We start from the raw sequence: 14,742 nt of genomic DNA, 5'->3' as shown, positions 1-14,742 counted from the left end.
TATTTTTCAATAAGTCTCTCAGTTGCTTTCCAGCAATTGTCTTTTTCTCTTTCGTTCTCGCTCGCGCTCTGGCTCCAGCTCCAACCCTGTCTCTCCTCCTGGCTGCTGCTTATAACAGAGCGACAGGTGATTAGATAACAAGGCCCAGGTGGGCCGTCTACGCACCGGTCGCTGATTTCGAGGCCGGTCCTGGCACACCCAGCTTTGCTGCAGGCCCGCAGGCCACGCCCCTCCAATGTTAGCTTCAGAATATCAACGTTATTACAAAGAATACGAGACCTATTATATTATAGTAATGTTGGTCTTACTTAACGCGTTTAGTTGTGTTCAGTGTTGAAAAAAATTATATGGCTCTTACGGAAATACATTTTAAAATATTTGGATTCTTGGCTCTCTCAGCCAAAAAGGTTCCCGACCCCTGTTGTAACTTATGGGTTATATAGTTCATGTGTGATGGTCATTCCATAAATTGCATGCTAGATTTATTGCTGATAAATTGATCTATTATTATTTTCAGCTAAAAAGAGTTCAAGTGAATTGATTTTATGTATACATGCATTTGATATTCGATTATTTGAGAAACACTGACATTAGATTGATTTGTTTTCTATTTTATAGCCTAACAAAGGGTTAACTAAAATACTACATGTTCCACAATGCATTGCGGCACACCGGATGTAATGAAAGGAGCGGGAGCAGGTGCATTGTGGTTGATGAGACTGAGCGTTACGAGCCTTCGGGTGATGAATGACAGATGACAAGATATAAGGATCGTTTTGTACCATTTGTATCCCCACATTTTTCTTATATAAAGTACAACTTTATTTACACATTTCGACATCCTGTCCAATACTTTGATCGTAGATAATCTACGGTGGCGTCAAACGTGTCCGGCCGCGAACAGTTTTATCCGGCCCGCGGGATGAGTATAACAATTGGTTGACATTTTTGAATGAAAGAAATTGCTGTTCTAAATGTGTCCACTGGATGTCGCAATAGCAATTTTTGTATCTTTGTAGATCAGGGGTAGGGAACCTATGGCTCTCGAGCCAGACGTGGCTCTTTTGATGACTGCATCTGGCTCTCAGAAAAAATATTTGCTGACATTGCTTAACACGATAACTCCCGTCCAAAGGCAAAACCTAGTAACTCACTTCTAGCTGATTTTGCGAGAACAAAGGAAAACCAATCTATCTTGATGCTGTCTTACAAAGATTTACAAAGTCATCAAACGTATAGATGTTTTCTTGAGCTTTCATTTTCTTGCCGATTGAGCCATGGATTGAATCTGCTCTCATGAACGTGTGCCCTTTCTCCAGATATTTTATCACAATCTCGGGTGGGCCCCATTCTGCGTTTGCACATTGGGAAAGACCCGTGTACAGCGTCCAGTGTTTATTTTGACCTCCACAGTTATCTGCCCAAAAGAGTATGCGAGGGGAAGAATCAAGAACAGTACAATAATGAAGGTGCTTGCAAAGTCCTGGGCCAATCGTCCAAATATCCCCTCGTGCCATAATATCACATAATCAGGTTGACCGTCGACCCCCATTCGTGCAAATGTCTCATTAAAGACAATAAGGCGACTGACAAAGAAGCTCCGATTGGTCCTTTGAGATACTAGGTTTTTCTGTTGTATCTACGCGGTTATGTGGTAGTTGCTAGGTCCTGCCATGCGCGTAACAGCTTACTTACGGAACAAATTACAATATCGCATACACTAATGTAAAGCATATCACATAGGAACTCCAAAATTATTAACAGTATAGCTTTGACCAAAATTGAGTTACTGGGTTTTGCCTTTGGACGGGAGATAAGTAATTAATAATTCCGCTGGTAATCACAGTGTTAAAAAATAACGTTCAAAATATAAAACATTCTCATGCATTTGAATCTATCCATCCGTTTCTACCGCACCTGTTCAAGAAGTGGCATTAATGCTCAAAAGTATTTTTTTTATTATTGGTTTGCTTCAGAATAACATTGGTATTAAAAGAATAAGAGATGCACGCATTTAGTTGTTGTAATCTGGGAAAGTCCAAATTAAAAAGGAGGCGTAGAATTATCTGGGGTGGTATAGCTCGGTTGGTAGAGTGCTTGAGGGTTCCAGGTTTGATCCCCGCTCCCGCCATCCTAGTCACTGCCGTTGTGTCTTTGGGCAAGACACTTCACCCACCTGCTCCCAGTGCCACCCACAGTGGTTTAAATGTAACTTGGATATTGGGTTTCACTAAGTAAAAGCACTTTGAGTCACTAGAGAAAAGCGCTATGTAAATATAAATCACTTCACTTATAAATCACGCTCTTGTCAGAGCAAGGGATGACACTGTACAAGAGTACAGGTCTACGCGTTTCTTCTCATTGAGCTAAATTGAATCCAGTCTCTGTTTAATTCCTTGCTTCTTGTCTGTTCAATAAATGTCATCGGTGTTTGAACCTGACAGTTGTATTCAGTGTTAAAAATATAATTGGGCTCTCACGGAAATACATTTTAAAATGTTTGACTTTCATGGCTCTCTGAGCCAAAAAGGTTCCCGACCCCTTTTGTAGATGATGCTACATATGTAAAAAAAAATAAAAATAAACCACAAGATGTTAGTGCACCAGTGGTAGAAAATGAGCAAAGTGCATAAATAGCTTGCTGTAATTAGATTTTGATATAATTTTTTTTATTTTGATACATTGAAAATTAACACCAATGAGTTGACTGATGAACATTATCACATAATCTATTCAGAAAGTATAAATAACAACAAATAAAAATATAACACAAACATGTAAGTGTAAAAAAAAAACAACAACATTATGATTTGTACATTTTCAGAATGTGCTTATTCCATTTTTTAACAAAGAAAACAAGCAGAAGTTGTCTTTATTTTAAAGTTATCGTGCCGTGATTTTACCAGTCCGGTCCACTTGAGAGTAGATTTTTCTCCATGTGGTCCCCGATCTAAAGTGAGTTTAACAACCCTGATCTAAACAAATAAGTGAAGTGAATTATATTTATATAGCACTTTTTCTCTAGTGACTCAAAGCGCTTTACATAGTGAAACCCAATATCTAATTTACATTTAAACCAGTGTGGGTGGCACTGGGAGCAGGTGGGTAAAGTGTCTTGCCCAAGGACACAATGGCAGTGACTAGGATGGTGTAAGCGGGGATCGAACCTGCAACCCTCAAGTTGCTGGCTCGGCCGCTCTACCAACCGAGCTATACCGCCCCCATAACAGAGCATATGACGCCAAAATGGCAATTGCAAGATAAATACAATATTATCATGTAAATTATTCAGAAAGTATAAATAACGACAAAAAAAGATAGCGTAGAATTCGCAACATGTAAGTGTAAATAACCCCGACAAAATTATGATTTGTACATTTTCAAAATTTGCTTGTTCTATTTTCAAACAAAGAAAACAATCTGAAGATGTCTTTAGTTTTAAGTTATCGTGCCGTGATTTTACCAGTCAGGCCCACTTGGGAGAAGATTTTTCTCCATGTGGCCCCCCATCTAAAATGAGTTTGACACCTCTAGGTTAGAGTGTCCGCCCTGAGATCGGTAGGTTGTGAGTTCAAACCCCGGCCGAGTCATACCGAAGACTATAAAAATGGGACTCATTCCGTTCGTGCTTGGCACTCAGCATCAAGGGGTTGGAATTGGGAGTTAAATCACCCAAAAATGATTCCCGGGCACGGCACAGCTGCTGCTCACTGCTCCCCTCACCTCCCACGGGGTGATCAAGGGTGATGGGTCAAATGCAGAGAATAATTTCGCCACACCAAGTGTGTATGTGAGAATCATTGGTATGGGCGGTATAGCTCGGTTGGTAGAGTGGCCGGGCCAGCAACTTGAGGGTTGCAGGTTCGATTCCCGCTTCCGTCATCCTAGTCACTGCCGTTGTGTCCTTGAGAAAGACACTTTAACTACCTGCTCCCAGTGCCCCACACTGGTTTAAATGTGACATAGATATTGGGTTTCACTATGTGAAGCGCTTTGAGTCATTAGAGAAAAGCGCTATATAATTCACTTCACTTTAACTCTACTTTAACATCTGCGCTGCCATGGAAGCGGAGGGTGTGACGTACCTGAGAGGTTGAGGTGCTCCAGGTTGGGGCAGCGGGACACCACCTCGAAGACGGCCTCGTTGGAGATGTTGTAGCAGCCGGCCACCTCCAGGCGGCGCAGCTCGGGGCAGCACTGCGCCAACACGTGCAGCCCGCGGTCGGTGAACCTCTTGCACCCGCTGACGATCACCGTCTCCAAGGTGAGGCACACGTTGGGCGTGTCCTGGCACAGGCGGTGGGTGAGGACCCGGACGGCGCGGTCGGCGTGCAGCAGCTCCCCCGTCAGACGCACGGCGCCCCACAGCCGCGGGTCCCACGCCAGGTTGTACCAGCGGCGGCACACGCGGGCGCAGCGGCACAGCTGGTTGGTGGCCAGGTGGGAGAAGATCTGCAGGAGGGCGTGGTCGGGGAGGAGGTCCACCGCGGCGTGGCTTTTGGAGGGGCGGGAACGGGTGTGGCCGCCGGGCTGGGAGTGGACCACGGCGACGGTCTCGGCGGCGCCGGAGGAGGACGACGTGGAGTTGGTGTCATGGCCGTTGCTGGAGAGGGCAGGCGAGGAGAGCGAGGAGGACTTGAGACCTGGACTGGGGGTGCTCAGAGTCCTGGTGCTGGAGTCCAAACCTGAACGAAGAGAACCAGGAAAATTTAGCATTTCAAGCAGGGATATCATTTAAATCCGACATCCGAATCGCGCGCCCAGGCCGTCCGTCAGCCGGTTGTACGCCGCGTGTCAGCGTCCGCCTGACTAATGGACGCCATGCTGTCGCTAATGTGGATTTGTGTGGAGGGAGTGTCAGCGGGACAGCGACATGGTCTCCAGATGTGGATTCCAGACTTCAGCCTTCCAGACTTTGTGATGACATTCGCAGACTCGAGCTCTCGCAGGAACCGAGTGGCTCCTTAAAATGTAAAAGCCTTAAAAGTCGCGTCCAAAATCAGCCTTCGGTGGCATGTGGAGCATCTTTTCGATTCATTTTGCATTTCCTGTCGGCCGACTCTGAGGCCTTTACGGTATTTCTTGGCCATCCACAAGGTTTTTCTCAGAACGTTTCATGAATGAACCAAACTTTCGGCTGTAGAAGTACAAATCCCGTTTCCACATGAGTTGGGAAATTGTGTTAGATGTAAATATAAACGGAATACAATGATTTGCAAATCCTTTTTTAACCCATATTCAGTTGAATATGCTACAAAGACAACATATTTGATGTTCAAAGTAATAAACATTTGCAAATAATCAGTAACTTTAGAGTTTGATGCCTGCAACACGTGACAAAGAAGTTGGGAAAGGTGGCAGCAAATACTGATAAAGTTGAGGACCGCTCATCAAACACTTATATGGAACATCCCACAGGTGTGCAGGCTAATTGGGAACAGTTGGGTGCCATGATTGGGTATAAAAGCAGCTTCCATGAAATGCTAAGTAATTCACAAACAAGGATGGGGTCAGGGTCACCACTTTGTAAGCAAATTGTCGAACAGTTTTAGAACAACATTTCTCAACGAGCTATTGCAAGGAATTTAGGGATTTTACCATCTACGTTCCGTAAAATCATCAAAAAGTTCAGAGAATCACTGCACGTAAGCGATGACATTACGGACTTTTGATCCCTCAACGGGGTATTGCATCAAAAAGCGACATCAGTGTGTAAAGGATATCACCACATGGGCTCAGGAACACTTCATAAAACCACTGTCAGTAACTACAGTTGGTCGCTACCTCCGTAAGTGCAAGTTAAAACTCTACTATGCAAAGCCAAACCTATTTATCAACAATATCCTGAAACGCTGCCGGCTTGGCTGGGCCCGAGCTCACCTAAGATGGACTGATGCAAAGTGGAAAGGTGTTCTGTGGTCTGACGAGTCCACATTTCAAAGTATATTTGGAAACAGAGGACGTGGTGTCCTCCAGAACAAAGAGGTTGTCACACCTATGGATCATGTTTTGTTTTGTCATGCTATATTTTTGATTTTGGACATTCAGTCACGTTTTGCACTTCCTGGTTTTGTTTGTTTCTATGCCAAAATATTAGTTCCCACCTTGTCACGCCCCTGCCCTCAGTCCCGCACCTGGTCCTGATTATCACAGCCAGTATTTAAGTAATTTTCTTTCTGTTCATCATTCTGGGATCTACTCACATTCACCCTACCCATGCTGTTCAAACCTTCACGTCCTCGTCCACAGTTCCATGCCGTGTAAGTTTTTGTATTTATGCCATTGTGCTAGTTTTGTTTTGTTTTTATATAGTCATGCCATTGTGCTGTTTTGTTTTAAGTATAATATAGATTTTTATCCGCCACAGAGCGCGTCCTTGGTTTGCCTTTTCGTAGTTTGTTTGTTTATTTAATAAATATCATGTACTTACATTCATGCCTGACTAGTCCCACATCATCCTTGCATCGAGGAAGCACAAACATCCACAGTCCAAGCTTGACAGACGCAAAGTTCAAAAGCCAGCATCTGTGATGGTATGGGGGTGCATTAGTGCCCAAGGCATGGGTAACTTGCACATCTGTGAAGGCACCATTAATGCTGAAAGGTCCTTACAGGTTTTGGAGCAACATATGTTGTCATCCAAGCATCGTTATCATGGACGCCCCTGCTTATTTCAGCATGACAATGCCAAGCCACGTGTTACAACAGCGTGGGTTCGTAGTAAAAGAGTGCGGGTACTTTCCAGGCCCGCCTGCAGTCCAGACCTGTCTCCCATGGAAAATGTGTGGCGCAATATGAAGCGTAAAATATGACAGCGGAGACCCCGGACTATTGAACGACTGAAGTTCTACATAAAACAAGAATGAGAAATAATTCCATTTTCAAAGCTTCATCAATTAGTTTCCTCAGTTCCCAAACGTTTATTGAGTGCTGGTAAAAGAAAAGCTGATGTAACACAGTGGTGAACATGCCCTTTCCCAACTACTTTGGCACGTGTTGCAGCCATGAAATTCTAAATTAATTATTATTTGCAAAAGAAAATAAAGTTTGTGAGTTTGAACATCAAATATCTTGTCTTTGTAGCAAATTCAACTGAATATGGGTTGAAAAAGATTTGCAAATCATTGTATTCCGTTTATATTTACATCTAACAAAATTTCCCAACTCATACGGATACGGGGTTTGTACTTACACGCCAATCTCTAAATGATGACAAGGGTGTCCAAGGTGCGGCATGGCTGCCATTTGCATCATTTGACTGTGACAAAGGGCACATTTATGTTGCATTAACAATTGCAAAAAAATAATGGATAACATCAAAATTAGCCGTAAAATATTTTTTTTATTAAGCAAAGTGTCCTGCACCTTAATTTAATTTTCATAATGAGTCAATATAGTTTAAACTGTGCAATTGTTTGTAAAATTAGGCTTTATTGTAAAATATTCAGATTTATGATATTATGTATCATATGTAAATGTACTAAATGTCAACTTGCTATTAGCTTTAATGCCATGTGGCTATTTTTTATGTATCTATTCATTTTATGCTAAAGATAAACTACTTAGTCGGCCCCAAAAAAACCCTGAACTAAATCAAGTTGTCTAAGAAGTTTCCTTTATTGTAGTTGAATATGTGAATGACCAGATTTAGAGTTAAACGGAATGGGTGGAATATGTCGTTTTCATTTGAAATGCAGACCCGATCGAACGCCAAATAAGGGATGAAACACTAAGCTCTGCGTCGAGAGTTTGCATGACAACACTTAGCGTCTCCATGACAACGGCGGCCACTGATGAAGACCATGTGACGCGACGAGAGAGAACGTTCTCCACGAGGAATCTGAGCCCAGCTGTCACTGAGGAGCAAACGGCGTGTTTACTTTGTGGCGCGCACAGATGCTGGAAGACTCAACGTGCTGCAGGAAATCGGGAGGGGAACATCTGGTCTTTACCTTGGACTGAATGGAAGGGCGACTCATGCGCCGTGAATGCAGCCACGCCGTTGTATGCTCGGCTGCAACCATTCGCCGCTAATACCCCGAAAATCTGATCCGGGGCAGCAGGATTTAATTAACATCAACTCTTTGATAGCCTTTTCAAGATGGCTGCTGATGAAGAAGAAGTGCAGCTGCAACTTTAGACTGATTTCTTTTTAAGTGCCAGGGATGAAAACAATAAAAAAAAAAAAAAAAAAGTGCTGCATTTGATGGGACTGTTTGTGGTTTTTCTTGTGAGGAAGGCACAAAAGGGGGAAAGGAAGGGGGAGAAGATAAATTGGCAAGGGGGCTTGCAGACTTTAGCAGAGATGGAGACAAGTGCACATGTGGACTTAAAACCGCAGGGACTATTTTTTTTTTTAAAGCTGCAGAGGTTTATTACTGCCACCAGGTGCGACACGCAAGGTGGGAGGTTACATTTGTTGGCCTAACACACCAAAAATGCAGTTTTGACCCGAGTATAAGACAACCCTGAATATGACAACACCCAGAAGACCCTTCCGAGAACCAAGGTCGCTACTTGCATGTGCTCAGAAATATTTGGTTTGGATCTAACTGGTTCAAGTCCTATCTGAATCAAAGGGTGTACTTTGTTGAAAATGGGTAACAGTGTTTCAGATCGAATGAGGTTCCTCAGGGGTCAATCCTGGGACACCCTGTTGTTCAACTTGTCAAAAACAAAAGTACCAGAGAGTATGTAAAAGGGTACAAATCTTGTCCTTGGAGTCGTACCTTTTTAGAGCAGAGGTTCTTAAACTTTTTTACCTCGGAGCCCAACTTTTCCACTACGGATGGGCCCACTCAAATATTAACACTGATTTGGTAATCTCTTGATTGTAATCATATTTAATAATTATATCTACCTTACTTACAGTTTAGAACAGGGGTGTCAAACTCATTTTAGATCTTGGTCACATGGAGAAAACTCTACTCACAAGTGGGACGGACGGGTAAAATCACAGCACGATACCTTAAAAATAAAGACAACTTCAGAACAAGCACATTCTGAAATTGTACAAATCATAATGTTGTTGTTTTTTTACAAGTACCTGTTGCGGTTGATAGTAAATATACTTTATTTGTTGTTATTTACATTTTCTGAATAAATTATGTGATAATGTTCATGAGTCAACCCATTGGTGTTCATTTCCAATCTATAAAGATAAAAAAAAATATCAAAATCAAATTACAGGATGTTATTTATGTAGTTTGATCATTTTCCTGTCATGTGGTTTATTTTGTACATCTGTAGCATCATCTACAAAGATACAAATAATTGCTGTCACGACATCCAGTGGGCACATTTAGAACAGCTGTTTCTTTCATTAAAAAAATTTCAGGTTACTTTTTATACTTAGCAAACTCATACCGCGAGCCGGATAAAACCTATTCGCGGGGCTGCTCCGACCCTTGGGCCGTACGTTTGACACCCTTGGTTTAGAACCTTGTCAAATGATATTAAAGCATGTGTTAATTGCAATTATTATTAAGGCTTTATTTACAAAAATAAATACGAGTTAAATATACTGCAAAAGAAGTGACTTATTAAAACTGATGAAAAATAAATGTACATACAATTATCAAGCGGTAGAAAATGGATGGATGGATACAATTATGCGGTTCCAAAATAAATAAATTATCCGGCAAGCCCCTAAGAAAATGGATGGAAGGAGAACTGATCACTGTACTTTCCGGACTATAAGCCGCTACTTTTATTCTTTGCCCTGTGGCTTATAAAACAGTGCGGCTCTTTTATGGATTTTTCTTCGCTAACGGCGATAACGTTTTGTATTCAACAAATACTTTTCATAGAACACAGACACTAACAAGGGGTGGTATTGTTTGGGCTATGGCGTCATCTTTTGGACGAGTTTGCTCACTGCAGGTGCTGCAGGTTGAAAATGTACTTCTTGTTTCGCGCCTTAAACTGGAAGTATGTTATACTTCCAGTTTAAGGCGCGAAACAAGAAGTACATTCAAGCAGCGTTTCTGCTTGAAAGGATTCTTCATTCATCACTCCAAGCAACGTTTGTAAGTTTTAAAATTTAACTAAAACAATTTATACTTAGGGCAGCACGGTGGAGGAAGGGTTAGTGCATTTACCTCACAATACGAATGTCCTGAGTAGTCCTGGGTTTAATCCTGGGCTCGGGTTCTTTCTGTGCGGAGTTTGCATGTTCTCCCCGTGACTGCGTGGGTTCCTTCCGGGTACTTCCTCCCACTTCCAAAGACATGCACCTGGGGATAGGTTGATCGGCAACGCTAAATGGTCCCTAATGTGTGAATGTGAGTGTGAATGTCGTCTGTCTATCTGTGTTGGCCCTGTGATGAGGTGGCCACTTGTCCAGTGTGTACCCCACCTTCCGCCCGATTGTAGCTGAGATAGGCTCCAGCGCCCCCCGCGACCCCGAAGGGGATAAGCCGTAGAAAATGAAAGGATGGATGGAATTTATACTTACTAAACCGTCTCATGTGTGATGTCCGCGGGACTGTTGTCATGCATCTTTGTGCCTGCTATCACAATGTAAACAAGCAGTAGCTAATATGCTAACACGTTTACAAGTGTCTGTTAGTATTATTGACTTACAATGGCATTCTTTTTGTATTGTTTCAGTTCCGTAAATTGACCAAAACGTCACCATAGAGTTACTAAGTTTGTTTAGCTGATTGCAAAGCTAGCCCTAGTGTGTCCCTGACGATGAGTTCTGTTTTGTTTGATGAGCTGTTTTACTGCCGTGTTACAGGCACTGTATGGAAAGAATTAAGGTATGTAAATAAACATTTACAAAATATTTCGGTATATATTTGTGGCTTATAGTCACAACTACATTAAGTCAGCTGTGATTTACCACCTAAAAACATGGTCAAAATCTAAAGAAAAGTGTATAAATCAGACTTAGAAAGAATAATCGATGGCTTTGACTCCAGCAGGTCAGACTACTGTGATGGCCTTCTCTCTAAACGAGCTTTAAAGCAGCTGCAGTACATCCAGAATGCTGCTGCTTGAGTCCTGACTAGAATCAGGAAATACGGTCATATTTGTCCAGTGCTTCCTGTCGCTCCTGTGCAAGTCGTTTCATGGTCTAGTGCCAAAGTACATCTCTGACATGTTGGAGCCATATGAACCATCTCAACCTCGGGGAATCTCAGGAAGTGGTCTCCTGCTGGACCAAACATGGTGAAACTGCATTTCAGTTTAACATGATTTTATTGGCCTTTTTTTCATTTTATGCATAATTATGTAAAGCTTTTTGAATTGCCTTGCATACGAATTGTGCTCTATGATATACGGCCCAAATATAAGATAAGCTACAATATTTTTCTGAATATTGTCTACAGAAATATAGCATCTTATTATATACTGTATATTAATATATATATACATATATATATGTATATATATATATATATATATATATGTATATATATATATATATATATATATATATATATATAGAGAGAGAGAGAGAGAGAGAGAGAGAGAGAGAGAGAGAGAGAGAGAGAGAGAGAGAGAGAGAGAAAGATAGAGAGAGAGATATTCATATATGGGTAAAAAAATTAACATTTCTTTTCAGTTATTGTGAGCTAAATTACCCCAGATAATCATTATTGTCACTGTATTGTTGAATGTGCTCAAAAAGTTCTTATAAACATACTGAAATCTTTTAACCAAGTTGTATCTTTTCAAAACAACAAATAAATCGACACACAATATACTTTCTTGGCATAGGAAACGTTTGATATTGTTCGGGCCATATTGTTTGAATATGTTCATCTTCCATTGTAATGTGTAGTAGTTTTACAATCTGGTATTGATAAAAAATGAGAACATAAATTGAGTGTTCACTTGGCTTCACTGACATCATGCAAGTTTGGTTCCGATTGTAGACACCTCCGTCTGTATTTCTTTCAAGTACAGATCGATCACACTGTTCTGAGTGAGCACAGCTTGCAGGTTCAATGACCACAAAAGTCTATCTTGGTTACTCAGACAAGTTTATATTGCTGTATGTCGTTTCTTAATGAGGAAAGACGTTAATGTCACTTGTTTTCATGTTAGCATTTAGGCTAGCTAGCCAGCTAGTACATGAGTTGATCAAAGTGCTGTTATTACCGTATTTTTCGGACTATAAGTCGCGTTTTATTTTGTAGTTTGGCCGGGGGTGAGACTTGGCCAAACTATAAAATAAATAAAAAAAATGAATAAAAAATGTATTAATTTTTTTATTTATTAATTTTTTTTTGGTTTGGCCGGGTCTCACCCCCCCGCTAGACTGTGGAGAAGACTGCGACTTATAGTCCGAAAAATACGGTAATCATGTTTTTTTTTTTCGATCATTTTAATTTAGAATGGTAATACTAACCAGGGGGAGTTTTACCGTGGTTATTATAATTAGTAGAGATGTTCGATAATATCGGGCTGCCGATATTATCGGCTAATAAATGCTTTAAAATGTAATATCGGAAATTATTGGTATCGGTTTCAAATGGTAGAATGTATGACTTTTTAAAACCCCGCTGTACGGAGTGGTACACGGACGTAGGGAGAAGTACAAAGCGCCATTATAACTTAAAGGCACTGCCTTTGCGTGCCGGCCCAATCACATACTACCTACGGCTTTTCACACACACAAGTGAATGCCACGCATACTTGGTCAACAGCCATACAGGTCACACTGTGCGTGGCCGTATAAACAACTTTAACACAGTTACAATTATGCACCACACTGTAAATCCACACCAAACAAGAATGACAAACACATTTCAGGAGAACATCCACACCGTAACACAACATAAAGACAACATAACAAATACCCAGACCCCCTTGCAGCACTAACTCTTCTAGGATGCTATAATATACCCCCCCCCCCCCGCCCGCTACCCCCTAACCCCCCCCCCAAACCCTGCCCCTCCAAACCCTGCGCACCTGAACCTCCTCATGCTCTCTCAGGGAGAGCATGTCCCAAATTCCAAGCTGCTGTTTAGAGGCATGTTTAAAAAAATCAGGCAGTGCCAATTTGGCATTTTTTCCATAACTTAAGTTGACTCATTTTGGAAAACCTTGTTACATTGTGTAATGCATCCAGCGGGGCATCACAACAAAATCAGGCATAATAATGTGTTAATTCCACGACTATATATATATATATCGGTATCGGTTTATATCAGAATCGGTAATTAAGAGTTGGACAGTATCGAAATATCGGATATCGGCAAAAAAGAAATTATGGGACTTCTCTAATAATTAGTGTTTATTTTTAAATGCTTAATTATGGTCAATATGGCGATCAACTAAATGGAGAAGTGAGACATGGACCAAAGAAGAAACTATTTTTGGTGAAGCTCTGGATTTGCGGGTATTAACCGATTTACAAGCAAGTTTTTGAAGCGTCGTCTCAAACCAACTCACTTCCTTGATACCATCCACGTTTATTCCAGTCTTTAGAATCACACACACCTTGCTGGTGTTGATGTAAAACTGGGGTCTCGGGTTATAGACCGAAACACAGAGTTTCTCATTGCTTTTGATATTAAAATAACACAACAACAAGCAAGAAGCAGCAAACATGTGTGGACTGGCCTTCGGTTTCATTGAATACGTGGAAGTTGATGTTAGCGTCCAGTGCGAGCTATCAGCAAAAGCCTTCACTACAGGAAGCGCTGACGTCACGGCACACAAGCCCTAGGACAATAGGGCGCTGCTGGGGCCAGGAAGCCACGACCGCTCAGTGCTACACACAACTCCCACAAGTGACCTTCATGCAAGACTACAGACCTTTCTCACACTGGGAAGATTAGGCCTGAGAACATACTGTACCTGTACCTTAGCCTTGGTTCTAATCAGTAGCTTTGTGGTGTATCTTAAAAACAGCTGAAACATGTAGTGACCAAAATCGGACACCAGGTGCCTCTCCTATAAAGGTTGCCGCGCACAAAAAAGTTGTGTCATCAACCCAAAAATGTTGGTCTTTATAGAAAAATTATAAGTGGAAAAAACATTTAAAATTTCTACGCACTCCCTAATGCAAAGTTTTTCAGACATGCGAATCAGCGACACCCAACGATGTCATAACAAAATAAAGCTCATGAAAAACATGCATTGTAAATGATATATTCCAAAATGTATAAGCATTCCTCTAATTCTGGATGTAATTTATATTAATTTGTTAGTGCCGATAAATATCAAAATATTAGGGTTGTGAATCTTTGTACACCGAACGATTCAATCCGTTTCCGATTTTTGGTGACTATTTGATTCAGAATATATACATTTGTTTACATTATATTCACTCTTTTACTATGAAGCCACGCTATTGTAACACGTGGCTTGGCATTGTCTTGCTGAAATAAGCAGGGGCGTCCATGAAAATGTTGCTTCGATGGTAACATATGTTGCCCTGTATGTGCCTTTCAGAATTAATGGTGCCTTTACAGATGTGTAAGTTACCCATGCCTTGGGCGCTAATACACCTGCGCCTATAACAATGCGGATGGTTCTTTTCCTCTTTGGTCCGAAAGACACGACGTCCACAGTTTCCAAAAACAATTTGAAATGTGGATTTGTCAGACAGCAGAACACTTTTCCACTTTGCATCAGTCCATCTCAGATGAGCTCGGGCCCAGCACAGCCGGTGGCGTTTCTAGGTGTTGTTGATAAAAGGCTTCCGCTTTGCATAGTAGAGGTTTAACTTGCACTTACATATGAATGGGATTGTGCTGAAAATTTTAATTTTCCTGAAAGAAT

At 41.4% G+C, this 14,742-nt stretch overlaps 1 protein-coding gene across 2 annotated transcripts in view; it reads right to left on the bottom strand.

Moving 5' to 3' along the window:
• The window catches only part of si:dkey-192l18.9 (F-box/LRR-repeat protein 7), a 53,240-nt gene that overhangs the window by 1,393 nt on the left and 37,105 nt on the right, over window positions 1-14,742 (bottom strand). For both annotated transcript variants that reach the window (XM_061921651.1, XM_061921650.1), the window contains exon 3: window positions 4,086-4,685. In XM_061921651.1, the coding sequence (XP_061777635.1) occupies window positions 4,086-4,685 (600 nt within the window). The remainder of the gene's footprint in view (window positions 1-4,085; window positions 4,686-14,742) is intronic.

The sequence above is a fragment of the Nerophis ophidion genome, linkage group LG15 (genome assembly GCF_033978795.1).
Source record: "Nerophis ophidion isolate RoL-2023_Sa linkage group LG15, RoL_Noph_v1.0, whole genome shotgun sequence".
In the NCBI taxonomy this organism is placed as follows: Eukaryota; Metazoa; Chordata; class Actinopteri; order Syngnathiformes; family Syngnathidae; genus Nerophis; species Nerophis ophidion.
The sequence above is the reverse complement of the archived record's forward strand: the minus strand, read 5'-3'. Positions and strand labels throughout refer to the sequence as shown.